Below are 22,292 nucleotides of genomic sequence, written 5' to 3'. Positions count from 1 at the left end.
TTCCCCCTGACCTCCTACTCTCAGAAAGGGTCTTCCGGCTAATGGTGAACCAGAGCATGATGTTTTCCAGGGGAAAAACAAAACAAAAAACTTAACAGCTGTGACACCAGTGACAAGATTCTGTGTAAAGCAACTCGGGAATATGAACTGTGCCCAGGATAGCTCAACCTGAGGTTCAGTGGTCAATGGTCAGGGCTACTGGACATCCCGAGAATCTTAGAGATTCTCTGACCTAGTAAGAGCTTAGCCAACCCTCTTCCCAAGGAACAAGGTTAGAAACCCTCAGTCAGAGGCAATCAGCACATACCTAATTTGATTCCTCAAACATGTGATAAGCACGACTCAGGCCAGACCCTGGGAATACAAAGAACTCTCAGTGCAAAATTGAAGAGCTGACTCAGAATGGAAATGTTCTCCAAATAAGGGGACTGAGAGATGATTTGGGGCTTTGGGGGCTGTGACAAAATAAGGCGAGAGCCATGCCTAAAGCCAAGAGCTTGGTTCAGTAGGGGATATTCTCAGGAAAGCCACAGTCAATAAAGTAATTCAGCCAGAGCTGTAAGTTTTGGAAAGGGCAACACATGTGTTATAGGGGTGTGTAATGATGGTGGAGAGAAAATGAATTAAAAATGGCTGGAAATGATACAGTGTTTCACATTATCTCCAAGTGCTTTTAGCTAACAATGAGAGACTTTTTAACAGCTCCATGCCTTCCTTCTTCAGGTAACCACAAAATAATCCAGAAGGCCAAGTCCGGACCTGATTCCCTTTTCTCTAAAAGCTAACCTTTGAGGGGTACCTGGCTGGCTCAGTTAGTACAGCACAGGACTCTTGATCTCAGGGTCATGAGTTCAAGCCCCACGTTGGGGGTAGAGTTTACTTAATAAAAAGCTAAGCTTTGAGTCAGATACAGGTCCAGATACCAAGTTCTCTGCATCTTTTCTCTAATTCATGTAACATGTGGCAAAAACCTAAAGTATATTTATTTAAGAATATGTGCATGCCCCCAGCAGACATTGTGCCAGGCCCTGCCTGGTGAGTGGCCTTCTCCAGGGAAACTGCTTGTTAAAACCATGCCTACACACAGCCAAGAAGCTGTTCAGCCTGGGCTAGCTTCCCTCACAATGGTGCCCAATAAGGAATATGGTGCCAGAACAGGATGGGAAGAACCTGTCCATGTTTCTCCAGTGACCCCTGGGAGAAAGGGCGCCCTGGCTAGAACTGGCACAATGAGCCCCATGCCTGGACAGTCTGTCCCTAAAAGGAGTGGCTATTTGGGGTTACCTGAATCGCCAATGCTCTCCTAAGAGGTTATAGGTATGAGAGGAAGGAAGAAAGTGCCTTCAACTGAGAGCACTCATACCTATGGGGGGGATGTGGAATAGGGGGGCACTTTTACTTTATCAGTACCATTTGTATTTTTTATCACAAAAATATATCCAACCATTGTTTGCATAATTAAAAATAAATTTGTAAAAAGCATAAACACATCAAAACAATTCCAAAGCTCCCTTTGCTTTTGTCCCATATTCGTCAAACCTGATTCTGTTTGCCATCAAGACCTTCCAGCAGGAAAAGAACACATTGAGCATTCTAGTCCATTTAGATGCTTCTTGGTAAAAATTAATAAGGTGCGTTGTGGGGCACCATCTCTGGTGAGTTTGGTCCCTCTGACCCTAATCTCTCCTCCTCTGTCTACCCCTCCTGAAACAGAGGGTCTTTCAGACCCTGCCACCCCAGGGGTCTTTCAGAAATGCATCCTGGGCGTGCCTGGGCGGCTCAGTCAGCTAAATATCTGCCTTCAACTCAGGTCATGATCTCGGGGTCCTAGAATAGAGCCCTGCATCGGGCTCCCTGCTCAGCAGAGAGTCTGCTTCTCCCTCTCCCTCTGCCCACCCCCGACTTGTGTGCTTTCTAATAAATAGATAAAATCTTTTAAAAAATGCATCCTGGATCTCACCAATGCCCTCCTCTGCCCAAGGGTAAAATCAACACATTTTGGCAAAACATGCCCAGCTCTGTGTGCTCTGGTCAACCTCATCTCTTCCTGTTCCCCTTGATAGCCACACTAAAGCACAGACTTGTCCTTCTTGATGAGCTCCTGGCTTTCTGCCCATCCTGCTACTCCTCCTGGAATGCCCCTTTCCTGCTCTCTGCTCCTCAAAAAAAAAAAAAAAAAAATCCTCCATGTCCCTAGGGACTCAGCATGGCATCAACCAATGGCCCCTGACCCCAGTGCACTGCCAAGGACTGGGATTCTGGCTCTGGGCTTCCAGGTTGTATATACAGGCTTACCCCCATAATGCAGCTGAACACACTGTAAATCTCTCCTTGGGTCTTAATTCTGTACCCTTAGCACCTGGCCCACAGCAGCCCACTCCATCATCTCCTGACAAAACTGAAGGACATTTCATCCCCAAGGCTCTGATATCACAAACTCACAAAACTGAATATCTGAATTTTCAGAACAAACCATGGGGGAAGTCAGTTGGCTTATCTTTCTCCAACCCCCGCTCCCTGCAGCACCCTGAAATGCCTATGCCCTGTGGTCAAGGCCTGAGGTACCCTCAACACATCCCTGGCCTGGGCTGCAATGGACCAGGTAAGGGTCAGGAGGCTGGGCCTTTGTCCCTAGACCTCTTAAGAATGAGAGCAAAGAGGGAATCTAACCCTGACCACTTCATCAGAGAAAATTCTAAACATCTGTTGATTCTAAACATCTCCCTTAATCTGTTAACATGATTCATAACATTCATTGATTTTTTTTTTTAATGTTTAACTAATTTTGATTCCTGGGATAAATCCACCCTGTTAATGGGGAATTATTCTTTTTATACATTGCTAGATTCAGGATCCTAATATTTTATGAAGGATTTCTACATTTATACTCATGAGTGACCCTGGCCTGTAATTCTCTTTTCTTGTGTTATCCTGATATATCAGATTTAGATCAAACTTATATTAGCCTCTTTTTCAATACTCTGAAAGAATTTTACACAAAGTAAAACTGGAAGCACGTATTCCCCTGGTGTGTTTGGTAGAATTCGCCAAGGAAACCAGGTAGGTCCGGAGTTTTCTTTGAGGGAAAATCTTTTACTACTCGTTCAATGCCTTTAATGATTACAGGGTATTTTGATTTTCTATTTCTTATAGAATCAATTTTGGTAAATTATATCTGTCTAGGAAATTCCAAATATTTGAATTACAAAGACAACTGATATCTGGAATGCTGACCCTGAGGTGAACTCTGTAAGAAATTAAGTGCCTTGTGAATCATGGGATAAGTAACAGCTGACATGCGGACTGTATGTTACAATTTATACAAGTACTGCCCATATATCATTTGAAGATCAAGGTCTGGGTGGCTTTGGTGATTTTTGGTGTCTGATTACTTGCAAAGGGATGAGTAACTTTTTATTTAGCAGAAGCATCTGATTCAGATCAACCTCTACCCCCTACTGCTGACCATGCTAAGAAATTTTGTGGAGGCCTACGCACCTATTGAATTCTCACTTCACTCCTGGGAGTCACTTGTCACTAACATGAGGAAGCAGCCACCAAAAGCCTTGGGAGTGTCGATGTTAGAGTGCGGGTGAGTGTTGTGAGCTCATGGAAACCTTCCCTAAGGCCAGGCTGGGAATGTTAAGTCTGGGGGCTGGCGTGTCTACCACTACGGGTCCTCAGGCCACGTGGCCTGGGACGCAGAGGACAGCGCAGGAAGGGGAGGGAAGCACACTCACCAGGGCCTCAAAGTCCTTGCAGTCGCGGCGGGCATAGGACGCGGGGAAGGGCCGCAGCACCGAGTCGCGCTTGTAGCTGCGCAGCGCCGAGACGAAGAGGCTGCACCGGAGGTCGGCGGCCAGCACGTCGCGGCCCGCCGCCTCCCTGACGGCCGCCCAGCCTGCGGGCTGCATCCCGGGCGGCTGCGGCGCGCTGCCGGGGGACACGCGCCCGGCAGGGGGTAGGGCCGAGCCTGCGGTCAGCGCGGAGCTGGGCCCAGGGACAGCGGGCCAAAGGGACCCGGGTTCCCAGGCCCGGGGTGGAGCTAGGCAGAGGGTTGAGAGGACAGGGGTGAGAACGCGCTGACGGGCGTCTTCGGCTGGGGGCCGGGCCCGGGCGCTCGCTGTCCGGGAAGGCCGGCCGGTGGAGGAGGGGGGACCCGGCCCGGGCCTCGGGTCAGCGTGGGAGGTTGGGCCTGGGGATAATGGGGCCCGGGGGGGGGTCCCAGGCCTCGGGGAGGGGCTATGACATGGGATGAGACGACAACGGCGGGAACGTGCTGACACGTGTCCTCTGCAGGAGCCTGGGGCGGGGTGGGGGGCACCGCCAGGGGCAGGCCGCGTAAGAGCCCCCTCTCCGCGCCGGGCGAAGCTGCTGCGCCGCCCGTGCCTTCCTGTTCCGCCTCCGCCCCGCCCCGCCTCCGCCCCGGCGCTCGCCCTGCTGCCCTGGCGCCGCCTGCGTTCCTTGCCAGCCGGATGGACTCCCGCGCCCGGCTGCGCGCCCCGGCCTGCCTCCCCCGGCGGCCGCGCTCCCCACGCCGCTCCGCGCTCCTCGCGGCCCAGCCGAGGGCCCGCCCCTTCCCGCGCCCGCCCTCTCCCAGGCGCCGGGTGCGTCCGCCCTGCGGGACCCGAGGGGACCGGGGCGCGAGGGGTGCGGCCCCGGTGGAGTCGCTCACGCCGCTGCGTGCCGTGGTCGCAGAAGCCAGTGCTGGGAGCTGACCCAGGCGCCCTTTGACCCACCCTTGGATTTGCCTTTGTTCCAGCTCCGCGGGCTGAGCCTGCTGGTCTCGCCTGGGGAATTGCGATGACCTACCGCCTCCCTCCTGAACGTTTCCCTCCAAAACGGACTGCGCAGAAGGAGCCGTTGAACATCCAGGGAAACTGCATCTCAGCGTGCTGCACTGCTTGCCCAAGGTCCCACAGCCAGATGGGGTGAACCTGGAATTCACATCCGGATCTAAAAACCGAAAGACCTGCCCTCTGCTTCTCAGCCTTCAGAATTCACTGCATCGCTTCAGTCTCTGGTCTCTCAGACAAGGTGTCAGCAAGATCCTTCTTTGGGGTCCTCTCAGAAAGAGAGCCCGGAGAGACAAATAATGGGGGAGGCCAGAGGGGAGGTTGACCTAACCCTGCGGAAGGGAAGGGACTGGACTCCCATCCCCTCTCCCAATTCACAACCCCATTAGAGAAAACCCCAGTTTGGCCTCATGGTCACCTGGAAATCGAAACACAGGTAGTTGCTAATTCCTAGACCAAGACGCCCCTCAAAATCCTGGCCCCCCACTCCCACACCCCAGCATCTTCTGATAGAGGAACTTCCCCTCCGGATTCCCCGTCCAGGCTGAGCTGGGCTCTGGCTTCAGAGAAGAGGTGGTCCATGACTTTGGACGTATGTATGACTTTGGGAGGAAGAGCAGTAATACTGGACCCCTCCCTCCTCGCCCCAACACCACAGGGCTTCCCAGATCAGGCAATGAATGCGGACTGCTCCCAGGAGTCCTCATCAAACCCCTGGTTGCTATGAGGCCCAGACTGGTCCAGATGCACGAACAAGTGTCTTGGAGCCTCACGTCCTCAGACAAGACCCCTGGTGCCCCCAGGACCTCGTGGGACCCAGGAGCCAACCCAGGCTGCTGAAGTTCAGGCCCAGACAGGCAGAGCCGGCAACAGTAGGACAGGAGACCTGGGAACCCTCCTTTATTCCACTTCTTCACTGTGGCCTCTTAGGGCCAACTCCTTGGCTTCAAGGATTGTTTGTTGGATGAAAACATGGAATTTGCTTTTCTCTATATATTTTTTCTCACACATGAAATGAGAATCATAGTGAAACACCCACATCCCAAGGGGGTGTGGGAACCACTCTGGGGATGCAATGCTCAGAGTCTGGGCACTCTACAAAGCAAGCTGAGTTATCACTGTGTTTATTTCCTTTCCTTTTTTTTTTAAAGTTTATTTTTTAATAATCTCTACCCCAACGTGGGCCTCAAACTCACAGCCCTGAGATCAACTGAGCCAGACAGGAGCCCCTGTATATTTACTTCTTATATTTTTAAAAAACAGCTTTATTCACCTGAAACGAATATAACACTGTATATTAACTAACTGGAATTAAAAACTTAAAAAAAAAAAAACAGCTTTATTGAAGTATATAATCCACAGCCCATACAATTCACCCATTTAAAGTGTAAAATTTAATAGTTTTTAGTATCTTCACGGATACATGCAACCATCACTGCAGTCAATTTGAAACATTTTCGTCACATTCAAAACAAATCCTATGCAGTTAGTACTTGCAGTACATGAGCATGGGATGTTTCTCCATTTATTCAGATCTTTAAAACTTTTTTCAGCAATGTTCTGTAGTTTTCTGAGTATAAGTCTTGTGCTTCTTTAAGTTTATTCCTAAATATTTCATTCTTTCTCATGGTGTGAGTGGAATAATTTCTTAATTTCATTTTAGAGTGTTCATTACCAGTGTAGAGAAATATAATTGCTTTTTATATATCAATCCTATATCCTCCAAATTTATTGAACTTGTTTACCAGTTCTAATAGCTTTTTTGTAGATTTTTAGGTTGTATATATATAAGATCCTGTCATCCGTGAATATAGTTTTGCTTCTTTCTTTCCAGTTCAGATACTTTTTATTTATTTATCTTGCCCAAATGCCCTGACTAGCACCTCCAGTACAATGTTGAATGGAAGTGACAGCATATATTTTGTCTTGTTCCTGATCTTACCAGGAAAGCATGAATACTTTTTCTGAGCATGATGTTAGCTGTGGGTTTTGCCACATATGCCCTTTGCCAGGTTGAGGAAGTTCCCTTCTATTCCTAGTTTGTTGAGTGTTTTTCTCGTGCAAGAGTGTTGCACTTTGTCAAGTACTTTTCCTGCATCTATTAGGATGATCATGTGGTTTTTGTTTTTTTTCTATTGATATAAGTGTATTACGTTGATTTTCAGATGGTTAAACCAACCTTGCATTTTGGGGGATAAATCCCACATACTTAGTAGGTGCATGATTCTTTTTATATGTTGCTGGATTTAGGTTTGCTAGCATTTTGTTGAGGACTTTGCATCCATATTCATAAAAATATTGCTCTGTAGTTTTCTTGTGATGTTTCTGTATGGTTTTGAAATCACAGTAATATTGGCCTCATAGAATGAATTGGGAAGTGTTCACTCCTATTTTTTGAACGAATTTGTGAAAAATTGGTATTAATTCTTGTTTAAATGTTTGGTAGAATTCAGCAGTAAAGCCAGGCGAACCTGGGCTTTTTGTTGTGGGTAGTTTTTGGTTTTGGTCTTGGTTTGTTTTTTTTACTAATTCAATCTCTTCACTTGTAACAGGTCTACTCAGATGTCTATTCTTCTTGAGTCAGTTTTGATAGCATGAGTCTTTAAGAATTTGACTATTTCACCTGTTATCTAATTTATTGAAATACAGTTGTTCATAGTATTCTATAATTCTTTTCACTTTCAAAAGGTAGGTAGTAATGTCCCTTACTTCATTTCTGATTTTAGATTTTTTTAAAGATTTTTTAAAAGTAATCTCTATACCCAATGTGGGGCTCAAACTCATGACTCCATGATCAAGAGTCATATACTCTACCAATTAAGCCAGCCAGGCACCCCTGATTTTAAATGGTTTTTGTTTTGTTTTGTTTTAATTTGAGAGAGAGAGAGAGAGAGTATGAGTGGGGGGAGGGATAAAGGAAGAGGGAGAATCCCAAGCAGACTCAGAGCTGAGCGCTGGAGCCCGATGTGGGGCCCGATCCCCTGAGATCATGACCTGAGCTGAACTCAAGAGTCAGATGCTTAGCCAACTGAGCCACCCAAGCACCCCTTAAATGTTTGAGGTTTTTTTTAAGATGTTATTTTTAAGTAATCTCTACACCCAACATGGAGCTCCAGTTTGCAACACTGAGATCAAGAGTCACATGCTCTTCCAACTGAGGCAGCCAGGTGCCCCTGATTTTAAACATTTGAGTCTTCTTTCTTCTTGGTCAATCTAGCTAAAGGTTTGTCACTTCTGTTGGTGTTATCCATGAACCAGCTTTTGGTTTCATTGTTTGCTCTATTATTTAACAGTCTTTATTTCATTAAGTTCTGCTCCAATCTTTTCCTTTCCTTCTCCCTGCTTGTTCAGATTTAGTTTGCTCTTCTTTTTTGAGTGCGTTAAGGTGAAAATTTATTACTTTGAGACCTATTAATTTATTGTTTTGAGAACTTTTTTCTTTTTTTTTTTTTAAGATTTTATTTTATTTATGTATTTGACAGAGAGAGACACAGTGAGAGAGGGAACACAAGCAGGGGGAGTGGGAGAGGGAGAAGCAGGCTTTCTGCTGAGCAGGGAGCCCGATGCGGGGCTCGATCCCAGGACCCTGGGATCATGACCTGAGCCGAAGGCAGACGCCTAACGACTGAGCCACCCAGGCGCCCCAAGAGACCTTTTTTCTTAATGTAGGCATTTACATCTATAAATTTTCCTCTAAGTACTGCTTTAGAAAATTTGTAAGTTATAAATTTACAAAATTCCCTCTAAGCACTGCTGTACAGCTGCATTCCATGAGCTTTGATATGTTGTATCTTCATTTTCATTCATCGCAAAGTGTTCTCTAATTTCTCTTTTGATCTCTTTCTTGACACATTGGTTATGTAGGAGTGTGTCATTTAATTTCTGCCTGTTTGTGAGTTTCTCAAATTTCTTCCTGTTACTGATTTCTAGGTTCATTTCATTGTGATCAGAGAACATTGTTGTATTACTTCTATCCTTTTAAATTTATTGAGCTTCGTGTTATGGCCCACCATACTCCTATCCTAGAGAATGTTCCATGAGCACCTGAGAAAAATGTATCTTCTGCCGTTGTTGGATCAAATGTTCTATATGGTTGTCTCTCAGGTCTAGTTGGTTTACAATGTTTTCTTTTCATTCTTTTTTTTTTAAGATTTTATTTATTTTATTTGACAGAGAGACAGTGAGAGAGGGAACACAAGCAGGGGGAGGGGGAGAGGAAGAAGCAGGTTCCCTGCTGAGTAGGGAGCCTGACCCAGGGCTCAATCCCAGGACCCTGGGATCATGACCTGAGCCAAAGGCAGACACTTAACAACTGAGCCACCCAGGTGCCCCTACAATGTTTTCAAATCTTACATTTCCTTATTGATTGTCTAGTTGTTCTAATATTTAAAGTGGAATATTGAAGTCTCTATTATTGTTGAATTGTCCATTTTTGTTAGTTTTTGCTTCATGTATTTTGATGTTCCCTTATTAGGTGCTTATTTGTTTATAATTGTTATATCTTCCTGACGGATTGGCCTTTTTAAAATTACAAAATGTCCCTATCTCTAGTAACATTTTTTTTTGTTTTAAAGTCTATTTTGGGGCGCCTGGGTGGCTCAGTCGGTTAAGCGACTGCCTTCGGCTCAGGTCATGATCCTGGAGTCCTGGGATCGAGTCCCGCATCGGGCTCCCTGCTCAGTGGAGAGTCTGCTCTCTGTCCCTCTGACCCTCCTCCCTCTCATGCTCTCTGTCTCTCTGACCCTCCTCCCTCTCATGCTCTCTGTCTCTCATTCTCTCTCGCAAATAAATAAAATCTTTAAAAATAAATAAATAAATAAATAAATAAATAAAGTCTATTTTGTCTGAAATTAGGATAATCATTCCAGCTTTCTTTTGTTTGCTATATGTGTGATATATCTTTTTCCAGCTTTTCTTTTCTTTTCTTTTTTAAGATTTTATTTATTTGACAGAGAGAGAGAGCACAAGCAGAGTGAGTGGCAGGCAGAGGGAGAGGGAGAAGCAGGCTCCCTGCTCAATGTGGGGTGCAATCCCAGGACCCTGGGATCCTGACATGAGAAGGTAGATGCTTAATCAACTGAGTCATCCAGGCACCCTCCAGCTTTTATTTTCAATCTATTTGTATCTTTGAATCTAACATGTCTCCAGTAGACAGAATATAGATGGATCTTGTTTGTTTGTTTGTTTTAAATCAAGTCTGACAATCTCTGCCTTTTGGTTGAATTGTTTAATCCATTCACATTTAATGTTATCATTGATATACTTGAACACATATTTATTTAACTTTTTGTTTTCTATGTGTCTCATTCTTTTATGTTCCTCTATTCTTACTTTTACTGGTTTCTTTTTGCATTAAATGAATATTTTCTAGTTTAGCATTTTAAGTCCTCAAATGATTTTTTTTAGTAATTTCCCTAGTGATTTCTCTAGGGCTTACCATACATACCTTATTTATCAGAATCAACTTCAGATTTTTACTAACTTAATTCCTGCAATATATAAAAATGTTACTCCTATATAGCTCTCTTTCCTTACCCCCTTTTTGTAGTCTTATTGTTAGATCATACCTATAAATGTTACAAGCCAAACAAAACATTGTTACCATTATTACTTTATATAATTTTATGTCTTTTTAAAGAAGGTGAGAGAAGATAAGAGAGCAAGTATATATTTATCACTTTTGTTATAATATTCTTCTTATTTATCATTTCTGGTTGTCTTTATTTATTCTTCTGGATTTCAGTTACCATCCGGACACATTTCTTTAGCTCAATACAGCTTTGCTCCCACACAAACTCTATGTGCTCTTAATGGCAAATATATTACATTTCTATGTGATAGGTCCAACAATACATTATATACATGTTGTTTTATATAATTGCTTTTTTTTTTTTTTAAGATTTTATTTATTTATTTAACAGAGAGATAGCGAGAGCAGGAACACAAGCAGGGGGAGTGGGAGAGGGAGAAGCAGGCTCTCCGCCGAGCAGGGAGCCCGATGTGGGGCTCGATCCCAGGACCCTGGGATCATGACCTGAGCCGAAGGCAGACGCTTAACGACTGAGCCACTCAGGCGCCCCGCTTTTTTTTTTTTTAAGATTTATTTATTTATTTGAGAGAGAGAGAGAGCATGAGCAGGAGGAGGGGTAGAGGGAGAGGGACAAGCAGACTCCCCACTGAGGGGGGAGCCAGAGGCAGGGCTCGATCCCAGGACCAAGAGATCATGACCTGAGCCGAAGTCAGATGCTTAACGACTGAGCCACCCAGGCACCCCTCCTTCATTTTTAAAATATAGTTTTGTTGGATATAGGAATCTGGTTGGCAGTTTTTTCTTTGAGCACTTTTTCTAGAAAAGATTTATTTGTTTGAGAGAGAGAGCATGAGCAGGAGGGGCAGAGGGAGAGGGAGAGAGAATCCCAAGCAGACTCCATGCTTAGCATGGAGCTGGGACTCAGGGCTCGATCTCACAACCCTGAGATCATGACCTGAGCCAAAACCAAGAGTTGCATGCTTAACCGACTGCACCACCCAGGTGCCCCTTCTTTGAGCACTTTGAACATGTTATCTCAGGGCCTTCTGCCTGCCATTGTTGCTGTTAACTTCATTTGGGTTCTGTTGTAAGTGATGATTTATTTTTCTCTTGCTGTTTCAAGATTCACTCCTTGGGGCGCCCGGCTGGCTCAGTTGGTAGAGTTTGTGATCTCAGGATTGTGAGCTCAAGCCCCATGTTGGGCATGGAGCCTATCTAAAATAAAAATTAAAAAAAAAAAAAAAGATTCCCTCCTTGTCTTTGGCTTTTGGCATTTTTACTATGATGTGTCTGTTAGTGGATCTCTTTGAATATATTCTCTATAGAATTCACTGGGCTTCCTGGATATGAAAATGATTGTTTTTCTATAATTTGGTAAGTTTTCAGCTATCATTTCTTCAAATATTTTTTTCTGCTCCTTTCTCTCTTCTCTCCTTCTGGTACTCCCACTACACATATGTTGGTGTGTTTAGTGGTGTGCCACATTTCTCTGAGGCTCTGTTAATTTTTCTTCATTGTTTTCCTCTCTGTTCTTTGGATTACATAATCTCTATTGATCTATCTTCAAGTTTGCTAGTTCTTTCTTCTGCTAGTTAACATCTACTATGAATCCCTGTGGTGAATTTTTTCATTTTAATTACTGTACTTTTCAATTCCATCATTTCCATTTGTTTATTTTTAGATAATTTTTATCCCTTTATTAATATTCTCTATTTGATGTAACATTGTCCTCATACCTTACTTTACTTCCTTAAACATATTTGTAATAGCTACTTTCAAGTCTTTTTCTGTTAAACTCAATATCTGGTTGCTTTCACAGGCAGTTTTTTTTTTTTTAAGATTTTATTTAGTTGACAGAGAGAGACACAGCGAGAGAGGGAACACAAGCAGGGGGAGTGAAAGAGGGAGAAGCAGGCTTCCCGCTGAGCAGGGAGCCCGATGTGGGGCTCGATCCCAGAACCCTGGGATCATGACCTGAGCCGAAGGCAGACGCCTAACGACTGAGCCACCCAGGCACCCTCACAGGCAGTTTTTGTTGACTGCTTTTTTTCCCAACGTATAGGTCATACTTTATCTGTTTCTTTGCATCTCTCATAATTTTTTGCTGCAATGGCAAATCCAGGCTATCACCTGTGCCTCTGACCAGCCAACTATAAATTGGAGGTTCTCATGACCCCCCTCCTCAGATTTGATTAATTTGCAAGAGTGACTCACAGAATTCAGGAAAACAGTTTACTTACTAGATTACTGTTATAAAAAGATATAACTCAAGAACAGCCATATGGAAGAGATACATAGCCCAAAGTATGTGGGAAGGGATGCTTTCCATACTCTCTCTGGGTACACTGCTCTCCCTTGCATCTCCCTTGTATCCACCAATCCTGAAGCTCTCTGAACCTCATCCTTCTTGGGTTTTTATGGAGGCTTCATCACTTAGGCACAATTAATTAAATCACTGGCCATTGATTCAACCTCTAGGCTCCTCTCCTCTCTGGAGGTGATTAATATCATCATATCAGTAGTGATAAATCATAAATCATGTACTCTTGAAATGAGGTGATGAAAATGGCAATATATCTACGTAGTTTTCCTCTCAAAAACACATTACCCCTTGGGGCGCCTGGGTGGCTCAGTCGTTAAGCATCTGCCTTCAGCTCAGGTCATGATCCCAGGGTCCTGGGATCAAGCCCCGCATCAGGGCTCCCTGCTCAGCGGGCAGCCTGCTTCTCCCTCTTCCACTCCCCCTGCTTATGTTCGTTCCCTCTCTCGCTGTGTCTCTCTGTCAAATAAATAAATAAAATCTTTTTAAAAAAAAACCACATTACCCCAGTATAATCATGAGAAAAACATCAGACAAGTCCCAGTAAAGGGACATCCTACAAAATATCTTACCAGTATGCCTCAAAACTATCAAGGTCATCAAAACAAGGAAAGTCTAAGAAACATACAGCCTAGAGAGGACTCTAAGGAGACATGAGAACTAAATATAATATAGTATCCTGGAGAGGATGCTTGAACAGAAAAAAGACATTAGATAAAAACTAAACAAATCTGAATAAACTGATTCATTTATTAACAAGTGTATCATACTAATAATAACATGTTAGTGATGGGGCAAATGTGTGTGTGATATATAGAAATCTGCACTATTTTCACATCTTTTCTGTAAATTTAAAACTTTTCTAAACAATAAAGTGTATTTAAAAATACATGATTGCGGGCGCCTGGGTGGCTCAGTTGGTTAAGCGACTGCCTTCGGCTCAGGTCATGATCCTGGAGTCCCTGGATCGAGTCCCGCATCGGGCTCCCTGCTCAGCAGGGAGTCTGCTTCTCCCTCTGGCCCTCCTCCCTCTCATGCTCTCTGTCTCTCATTCTCTCTCTCACAAATAAATAAAATCTTAAAAAAAAAAATTTTTTTTTAATACATGATTGCTGAATAGAGTTCAGGCTATGAGGCTATGACCACAGGGATGATTTATCATAGAAAATCTGTGAATGTAATTTTCCACATTAATAGATTAAAAGAGAAAACTTACGAGTATCTCAATACCAACCTGTACTACAAGAAAAAAAATCACAGCAAACCCAGAATAGAATGGAACTAGCTTAATTAGAAGAGTTTCTAGGGGAGCCTGGGTGGCTCAGGGGGTTAGGCGTCTGCCTTCAGCTCAGGTCATGATCCCAGGGTCCTGGGATGGAGTCCTGCATCAGGCTCCCTGCTCAGTGGGGAGTCTGCTTCTCCCTCTATGCCTTCCCCTGCTCGTGATCTCTCTCTCAAATAAATAAATCTTAAAAAAAAAAAAAAAAAAAAAAGGAAGAGTTTCTACCAGAATCCTTTTGAGGCCCAGTACAAAATGAAGATTCAGGACCTTTGTTCAAAATTACTATGAATTTAATGAAAGCGACTGCAGAGCTGGGGTCTTATGAGCACAGGGTACCTGCATAGACCCTGCCCATGAAGCCCCACCTATCTACAGCAAATTTCACACTTAATGGTGGTCCAATGAAAGCTATGACCAGAATAAGAAAAAGATACTCACTATCATTGCTTCAGTCCAATGTCTCTATTAGATTTCCCAACCAGTTAAATCAGTCAAGAAAAAGAAATAATAAAAAGTATAGATTTATAAGGGAAAACAAAGTTGTCACTTTCAGATGATATGCTTGTTTACATACAACATCCAATAGAATCTACAATCATCAGAACTAGAGTTTAAGATTGCTGAATGCAAGAGTGAGAAATAAAAGTCATTTGCATTACTATATACCAATAATAAGCAATTATGAATTGCAATTTTTAAAAGTCTGTATTAGTCAAGTACCTGGCTGGCTCAGTTGGTGGAGCAAGCAATTCTTGATCTCAGGGTTGTAAGTTAAGGCCCCACCTTGGGTATAGAGATTACTCACGAATAAAATCTTTAGGGACACCTGGGTGGCTCAGTTGATTGAGTGTCAGACTCTTGATTTTGGCTCAGGTCATGATCTCAGGGTGGTGGGACTGAGCCCTGCCATGGCACCAGGCTCAGCACGGGTGTCGGCTAGTCCCTCTTCCTCTGCTACCCAGCCCCCTGGAATAAATAAATAAAATACTATACCTTGACTAATTGAATATAAATTTTAAAAAATAAATAAAATAAAATCTATTTTAAAAATAAAACAAATCATACTCAAAGTCCCAATGTAGGAACAGACAAAATCAGAATGACTCTAGTTAACCAGGACAAAATTTAGATGTCAGAGAACTGAGTCTTCGCTTTGGCCCTTAAAGGTGGCCCCAGAGCAACGTTTTGAATACTAAGACTTCCGGAGTCAGTAAGGAAAATTAGTCAGCTTCATTTGCATACCCATAATACACTGCGAACGGTATAATTGTTTTCAATTAAAAAAAATCTTATTTGTCTTTTCTAAGTGTGAGGATGTTATTTTCAGAATTCCTGGGATAAATTTCTGCAGGCACTAACTCTTGTGACAAATAGCCACCCTCAGCGTATTAGGAGTTGGGTTTTGCTGAAAAATGAGTTAGGGAATTGTTGCCTCATGCTCTGGTTTCTCTTCAGATCGTATAAATCTTTCGCCTTTTACTAAAGATTTCCGTGGAGAGAAATTATTCTGAGTCTTAATCCAATTTTTCGAGGCCTTGTTTCTTAAACTAAGGCTACGTTCAAAGTCGAAATAAAGATTAACTATACGTTATTGCCTGGCAAGTCAGGTGGGCTGATAGTCTTTTTCAGTACAACGTTCTTAAAATGTGGTTTTTTTTCGTGGTTAGTATGCAGAGTTACGTGCTGTAAGCAGTATGTTTTTTACTTTTGACAGTATTATTGAAGTAGAATAAAATTTTTTTTTAATTGCTTTTTTTTGTAAGCCGGTATGTGGGGTTAGGTGTGCCTTGTTCTACTCTATTTTTTTGCTTAGCATAGTTTTTTGTTTTTTTTTTTTTGAGTTTCATGGTACTTTTTGTGAGAAGTTAGTAACTTTTCTGCACCTAAGGGGTTCTGAATACGCAGTGCGCATACCACACCCCTTGTGGGTTGGGTCAAGGACTCCAGCTTGTCAGTAATCTCAGCACAGTATCTTCTCTAGCCCACGAAGTCAGACACTAAACCTGACTTTCGGTGGTAATCCAACCCCAACTAGTAGAGTATATAGAGAAACATAAAGATTTATTGTGAGGAACTGGTTCACACAATGAAGGAGGTGAAAAGAGATCTTAGGATCTGCTGTCTTCAAGTTGGAGGCCCAGAAAAGCTGGTGGTGTAGTCCCAGTTCAAACTGGCAAAACTGAAAAGGAAAGGAGCCAGTGCTGTAAGTCTGGGTCCAAGGCCCAAGAACCAGGAGTGCCAAAGACCAAGAACAGTAGAAAATGTGTCTCCCAGCTTAAGCACAGAGAGCAAATTTGCTCTTCCTCTGCCTTTTTGTTTTCTGTTTCGACTCTGTGCATTGGATGATGCCCGCAACAGTGAGGAGGGTGATCTTTACTCACTCTGCTAATTCAAATGCTGATCTCTTCCGGACACACACAGAAATAGGGTTTACCAACTATCTGGGTATCCCTTAGCCCATCAAACTGAAATACAAAATGAACCATCACAGGGGCGCCTGGGTGGCTCAGTTAGTTAAGCCTCTCTGCCTTTAGCTCAGGTCATGATCCCAGGGTCCTGGGATGGAGTCCCATATCAGGGTCCTTGCTCAGCGGGGAGCCTGCTTCACCCTCTCCCTCTGCCTGCTGCTCCCCCTGCTTGTGCGTTCACTCTCTCTTACACAAATAAATAAAAATCTTTAAAAAAAGAAAAACAAAACAAAACAAAAAAACCATCACAGCCACCTTCACCTCTGAGTTACATCCTCATAACCACTCCATGTTGGAAGCCACTCTGTGCTCTCTTGACCATCCATGGACCCAGAGCACCTGGACTGCTTTTCTCCTGACCTTGTAGGCTCAGCTTGCTTGTCTCTCCTTGGGCAATAACTCCTGCCCACTGTCTCCTTCTTGGGATATTTCCCTCCAAAGGCTGACAGCCAGGACAAAAGATTCATTTAAACCCAGAGGAAATGGATACTCAGAATGGTGCAGGTCACAAAGTCAGAGGGGTGAATCTGGGAATACCATTCATCCTGCCTTTCAGTCCCAAGAATTCTTCACATTGCTTTAAGATTTTGCTCTCAGATGTCTCCAGATTTGCCTTTGGGGTACTCTGTACTGGAGTATGGAGCAGGAGGAGGTGATGGGAGTGGGGGCTATGGATGAGGGAGGCTTTGACCTAACTACAGAAGAAAAAGGACTGGATTACCATCTCCTCTCAACAGTTCAGTCCATTGATCAAGTGGAAAACCTAAGCCTAGGACTTGCTGAATCCCTAGCTCTGCACTGTCCAATATGGAAGCCGGTAGCCATGTTGGCGATTTACATTTAATTAACTAAAAATTTAAAATTCAGTTCCTCAGACTTACTAGTCACATTTCAAGCGCTCAACAGTCACATGGGAGTAGTGGCTGCCATTTTGGATGGCGCAGAACATACTCATTTCCATCATTGCTACCCTAGGTCAAGAAGCTCCCAACATCTACGCCCCAAGGCAGGAGTCACTAAACCACCTCACTTCCACAAGGCAGCTGGGCTAGGCTGGGGCTTAAAAGAGAGGTGGCCAGGGTGAGTGACTTTAGGACATCTACAGTAGACCCCTTTCCTGCCTCCTTTTCACTTAATTGCCCTTCTCCCACCTCACAAAGTAAACATTTTCCTGTCATCCATCCTAACTTTACCAAGGTGCAATGCTGGAGGATGTAAAAACTTCCAGGGTTCCCAATAAATGTCAATTTGAAATATTTACACAATTTGGAGGAAGGAAATGAATCTGGACAACAAATTCTTTTGAATATTTTTAAAAATTCTTTTTTTTTTTTTTAAGATTTTATTTATTTATTTGACAGAGAGGGACACAGCGAGAGAGGGAACACAAGTAGGGGGAGTGAGAGAGAGAGAAGCAGGCTTCCTGCTGAGCAGGGAGCCCTGATGTGGGGCTTGATCCCAGGACCCTGGGATCATGACCTGAGCCGAAGGCAGATGCTTAACGACTGAGCCATCCAGGCACCCCATATATTTTTAAAAATTCTTTTGCAAATTAAAAGATTTCCAAATCTTTTCTTCCAACAAAATTTAAGGAGTTAATTTGTCACTAATAGTTCATTATGTGGTAGTGAGTGACACCGTTGAAACTCCTTCCATCCACTGACTTATGGGAACAAGATTTCTTAGGTTACAGCTATAAAAAAGAAAAAAAAGAGAAAGCATTGGAAAGAAACCCTGTCTTTTCTGGCAATAAGTAACATGCATCCATTTAATTAAGAAATGTATTTCCAATAAGATGACACCTTTATGTTTAATAATTATCAAAATTTGTAGTATGTTTATGTTGTATGGATCAAGTATGTAGTACTAATAATTGCAATAATAAATTAATCCGGAAGGAAAACATTAATGCATAGAATTTTAAGTCCAATGTGGAAAACATTTTATTTTATTTTTTTTAAAGATTTTATTTATTTATTTGACAGAGAGAGACACTGAGAGAGGGAACACAAGCAAGGGGAGTGGGAGAGGGAGAAGCAGGCTTCCCACTGAGCAGGGAGCCCGATGCGGGGCTCGATCCCAGAATCCTGGGATCATGACCTGAGCCAAAGGCAGACACTTAACGACGGAGCCACCCAGGCGCCCCAATGTGGAAAATGTTTTGAAATTCAACTAATGTAGTTGTTTTGTCATAGTGAAATATGATTGAGTTATCAATAAAACACTTTCAGGTATAAAAATATTTGTATTAAATTCTTGGTGAAATGGAAGTAGAAAAAAGTTTGAGGAGAGAAAGGAATTAGGTAAACAAACATTTTTCAAGTTTTTTAAATTAAAAAATATTTAATTTTTTAAAATAGGGGACCCCTGGGTAGCACAGTTGGTTGGGCGACCGACTCTTGGTTTCGGCTCCGGTCAAGATCTTGGGGCTGTGGGATCGAGCCTTGTTGGGCTCCGCACTCAGTGCGGAGTCCGCTTGAGATTCTCTTTCCCTCTTCCTCTGCCCCTCCCGCTCATGTGTGCTCCCTCTCTCTCAAATATGAAAATAAATCTTTAAAAAAAAAAATTATGATGGTAGTTATCAAATCTCTTGGGCATTTATCTTCCATTGACTACATTTCAAAGTGATATAACAGCTTAGAGTATCAATATTTACAATGCACAAAATATCCATCCTTTGCATCTATTTAAATGTATGATATTGTAAGTTATCTTATGGAAACTATACATATGATCTTTAAAGTGTGCACAAGGAATATGTATTTTCAAACTTCTTTTAGGAGCTATAAGAGCAAAACGTTGGACTCCCTGACCTTTAACAGGTGGGCCTTGTGGCAGGAACTGAGCACTAAAGAGAAGCAGCGCCCCTTTGTGGCCAGTAGAGAGGCTGCAGCAAAAATGAGCAAGGAGTCCTAGAAAGAAGGTAAATCTGGGGACAAGAGCTGAGACCTAGAGGTTTAATCCAACTTCCACAGGAGAGTCTCTCTCCACTGCACAATCTGTAACGGTTAGGTGTTGCTCCTATGCTCGGACCTGCCACTTGCAGCTGTGGCGCCTGGGATCTGACCACAACAAATAGGAACCAGAGAACAATCTACAAGAATACGCAAGGATGATTTAACAATCTCTTGATGCAGATCTCCCCTGGAAGAGATTGGAGCAAAACCATTTAACAATAATCCCATGAATGCAGAAAAAGTAATAAATTCGAATACTCATTCATTATACATACATACATATATATTAATCCGAACATACTAGAAGGGTATCTGCCCAATCTAATGAAGAATACCAACCAAAACGCCACATGTAAACAAAGTGTTGTAAATTTTCCCTTTAGAGTCAGAAAGAAGGCAAGAATCAAAATTTCAATAAAAAATTCCAATTAAAGGTTTTTATGATCTTTATTTTTTTGTTTCTCAGGTTATATCTTGTATTAAATATCAGTATGAATTGTTGCCAGGAATGGAAGTGCCAGCCACATCATAAACAATGAAATTAAAACTCCTTTTGCAATCAGACATGGGTTCACGCTTTGGATTCAGAAGCCCTGGGAGCTGCATGAGTTAACTTTCCTTGCGGTTCTCTAACCAGTGAAAGCTGCACAGGACCCTTCCATAATGAAGCAGAGAAAAGTCCAAAAGGTGAATGTCCTCTAAAGCTTAGGAGCAAGGAAACACTCTTCAAAGCCTTCAGAATTGCTCCTTTCCTGTCCATTAGTGCCTGAATCCCTGGACAACGCCTGTGAGCATAGCTATTACCGTAGGGTGGGAACTTTGCATGTTCGTGGATCTCTAACTTCCCATTACGTTGTGAAATATAAAAAGCATGCAAAAAGTATCAAAATGGGGGCACCTGGGTGGCTCAGTCATTAAGCATCTGCCTTCGGCTCAGGTCATGATCCCAGGGTCCTGGGATTGAGCCCCCGAGTCAGGCTTCCTGCTCAGCGGGAAGCCTGCTTCTCCCTCCCCCACTCCCCCTGCTTGTGTTCCCTCTCTTGCTGTCTCTCTCTCTATCAAAAAATAAAAAAATAAAAAATAAAAAAAAGTATCAAAACAAATGTGTGCATGGATGAACCCAGCAGACGTTGCTCTAAGTGAAAGCAGCCAGTCACAAGGGGCCACAGGTTGTCTGCTTCCATTTATATGAAATATCCAGAACAGGCACTTTAGAGATAGAAAGTAGATTAGTGGTTGCCAGAGGCTGAGGAACAGGGAGTGTTTGTGTGTGTATGTGTGTGTGGGGAGGAATAACTGCTAATGGGTAGAGTTTCTCTTTGAGGTGACAAAAATGTTCTAAAATTAGATAATGGTGATGATTGCACAACTCCAAATATACTAAAAACCATTGAATTATACACTTTAAATGGATGAATTGCATGGCAAGTGAATCATATCCAGTAAAGCTGTTTTTAAAATGTAAGACTTTTTATTTATTTTATTTTTTTATTATTTTCTTAAGATTGTGTTTATTTGACAGAGAGAAAGAGGGAGAGCACAAGCAGGGAGGAGGGGCAGAGGGAGAGGGAGAAGCGGGCTCCCCGCCCAGCAGGGAGCCTGATGAGGGGCTCTATCCCAGGACCTGGAGATCATGACCTGAGCCGAAGGCAGACGCTTAACCAACTGAGCCACCCAGGCGCCCCTGTAATAGACTTTTAAAATAATTAAAATGTAAAATTTAAAATACATGTTACATATGATTGACTAGTTATGAGCAAAGGAACCAGCAAAGTCGGGGGAAAAGTGCCAATTTAAAGACAGTGTCAGGGGCGCCTGGGTGGCTCAGTCATTAAGCGCCTGCCTTCCGCTCTGGTCATGATCTCAGGGTCCTGGGATCGAGCCCCACATGGGGCTCCCTGCTGCGCGGGAAGCCTGCTTCTCCCTCTTCCACTCCCCCTGCTTGTGTTCCCTCTCTCTGTCAAATAAAAAAAAAAAAAGAAGGTGTCAAAGTTGGGAAGGAAAATATTTATATATATAATCAGCTAGAAAAAAAAAGAACTGCAATTTCCTTTCTCAAGGTTGTTTCCTTTCTCTAATTTGATACTTTGATACTCACAATAGTTAGGGAACCCTTGTAGGCGGGTCGGATCTAGTAACTGAGCGCCACAGAGGAAAGAATGGCACATTTTATTTCATTTTTTTCTTGGGGGGGGGTTCTTTTTTTAAAAATTTAAATTCAATTAATTAACATACAGTGTCTTATTAGTTTCAGAGGTAGAGTTCAGTGATTCATCATGTATGTAACACCCAGTGCTCATTCCATCCAGTGCCCTCCTTAATGCCCATCACCCAGCTACCCCCTCACCCCACCCTCCCCTCCAGCAACCCTCAGTTTATTTCCTATGATTAAGAGTCTCTTGGGGCGCCTGGGTGGCTCAGTGGGTTAAGCGACTGCCTTCGGCTCAGGTCATGATCCTGAAGTCCCGGGATCGAGTCCTGCACCGGGCTCCCGCTCAGCTGGGAGTCTGCTTCTCCCTCTGACCATCTCCCCTCTCATGCTCTCTCTATCTCATTCTCTCTCTCAAATAAATAAATAAAATCTTAAAAAAAAAAAAAAGAGTCTCTTATGGTTTGTCTCCCTCTCTGATTTTGTTTTGTTTTATTTTTCTCAGGTTTGTTTCCTTTACTAACCAGAATCAAAAAGCACATTAAAGAACAATACATACAGAACAGCACATTTTAAAAGCATACTATAAGGGTGGGGTGCCTGGCGGGTTCAGTCCAAAAGCACCTGACTCTTGATCTTGGGATCATGAGTTCAAGCCCCACAATGGGTGTAGAGATTACTTTAAAAAATAAATAAATAAACTTAAAAAAAAAAAAAGTAAAAGCATAGGATAAAGAGACACGGGATCTGAAACTGGAATACAAGATTTCATCTCTCAGAGCAGCAGGTG

At 43.1% G+C, this 22,292-nt stretch overlaps 1 protein-coding gene, 1 long non-coding RNA gene and 1 other non-coding gene across 12 annotated transcripts in view; 2 read left to right on the top strand and 1 right to left on the bottom strand.

The window, feature by feature from the left end:
• The window catches only part of PARP16 (poly(ADP-ribose) polymerase family member 16), a 39,763-nt gene extending 35,849 nt beyond the window's left edge, over nt 1-3,914 (bottom strand). For all 10 annotated transcript variants that reach the window (XM_064570294.1, XM_064570297.1, XM_054513462.2 and 7 more), the window contains exon 1: nt 3,741-3,914. In XM_064570294.1, the coding sequence (XP_064426364.1) occupies nt 3,741-3,914 (174 nt within the window). The remainder of the gene's footprint in view (nt 1-3,740) is intronic.
• Nucleotides 3,828-5,154, top strand: LOC135361563 (uncharacterized). The gene is made up of 2 exons (XR_010404986.1): nt 3,828-3,961; nt 4,763-5,154. It is a non-coding gene; the product is annotated as an uncharacterized LOC135361563 (long non-coding RNA).
• A 10,209-nt stretch (nt 5,155-15,363) lies between these two features.
• Nucleotides 15,364-15,483, top strand: LOC123862542 (U5 spliceosomal RNA). Its single transcript, XR_006795247.1, has one exon. It is a non-coding gene; the product is annotated as a U5 spliceosomal RNA (small nuclear RNA).
• Nucleotides 15,484-22,292: the final 6,809 nt, after the last annotated feature.

Source organism: Mirounga angustirostris, unplaced genomic scaffold, assembly GCF_029215605.1.
Source record: "Mirounga angustirostris isolate CCGP_5_RB_7025 unplaced genomic scaffold, mMirAng1.0.hap1 SCAF_9, whole genome shotgun sequence".
NCBI lineage: Eukaryota > Metazoa > Chordata > Mammalia > Carnivora > Phocidae > Mirounga > Mirounga angustirostris.
The sequence above is the reverse complement of the archived record's forward strand: the minus strand, read 5'-3'. Positions and strand labels throughout refer to the sequence as shown.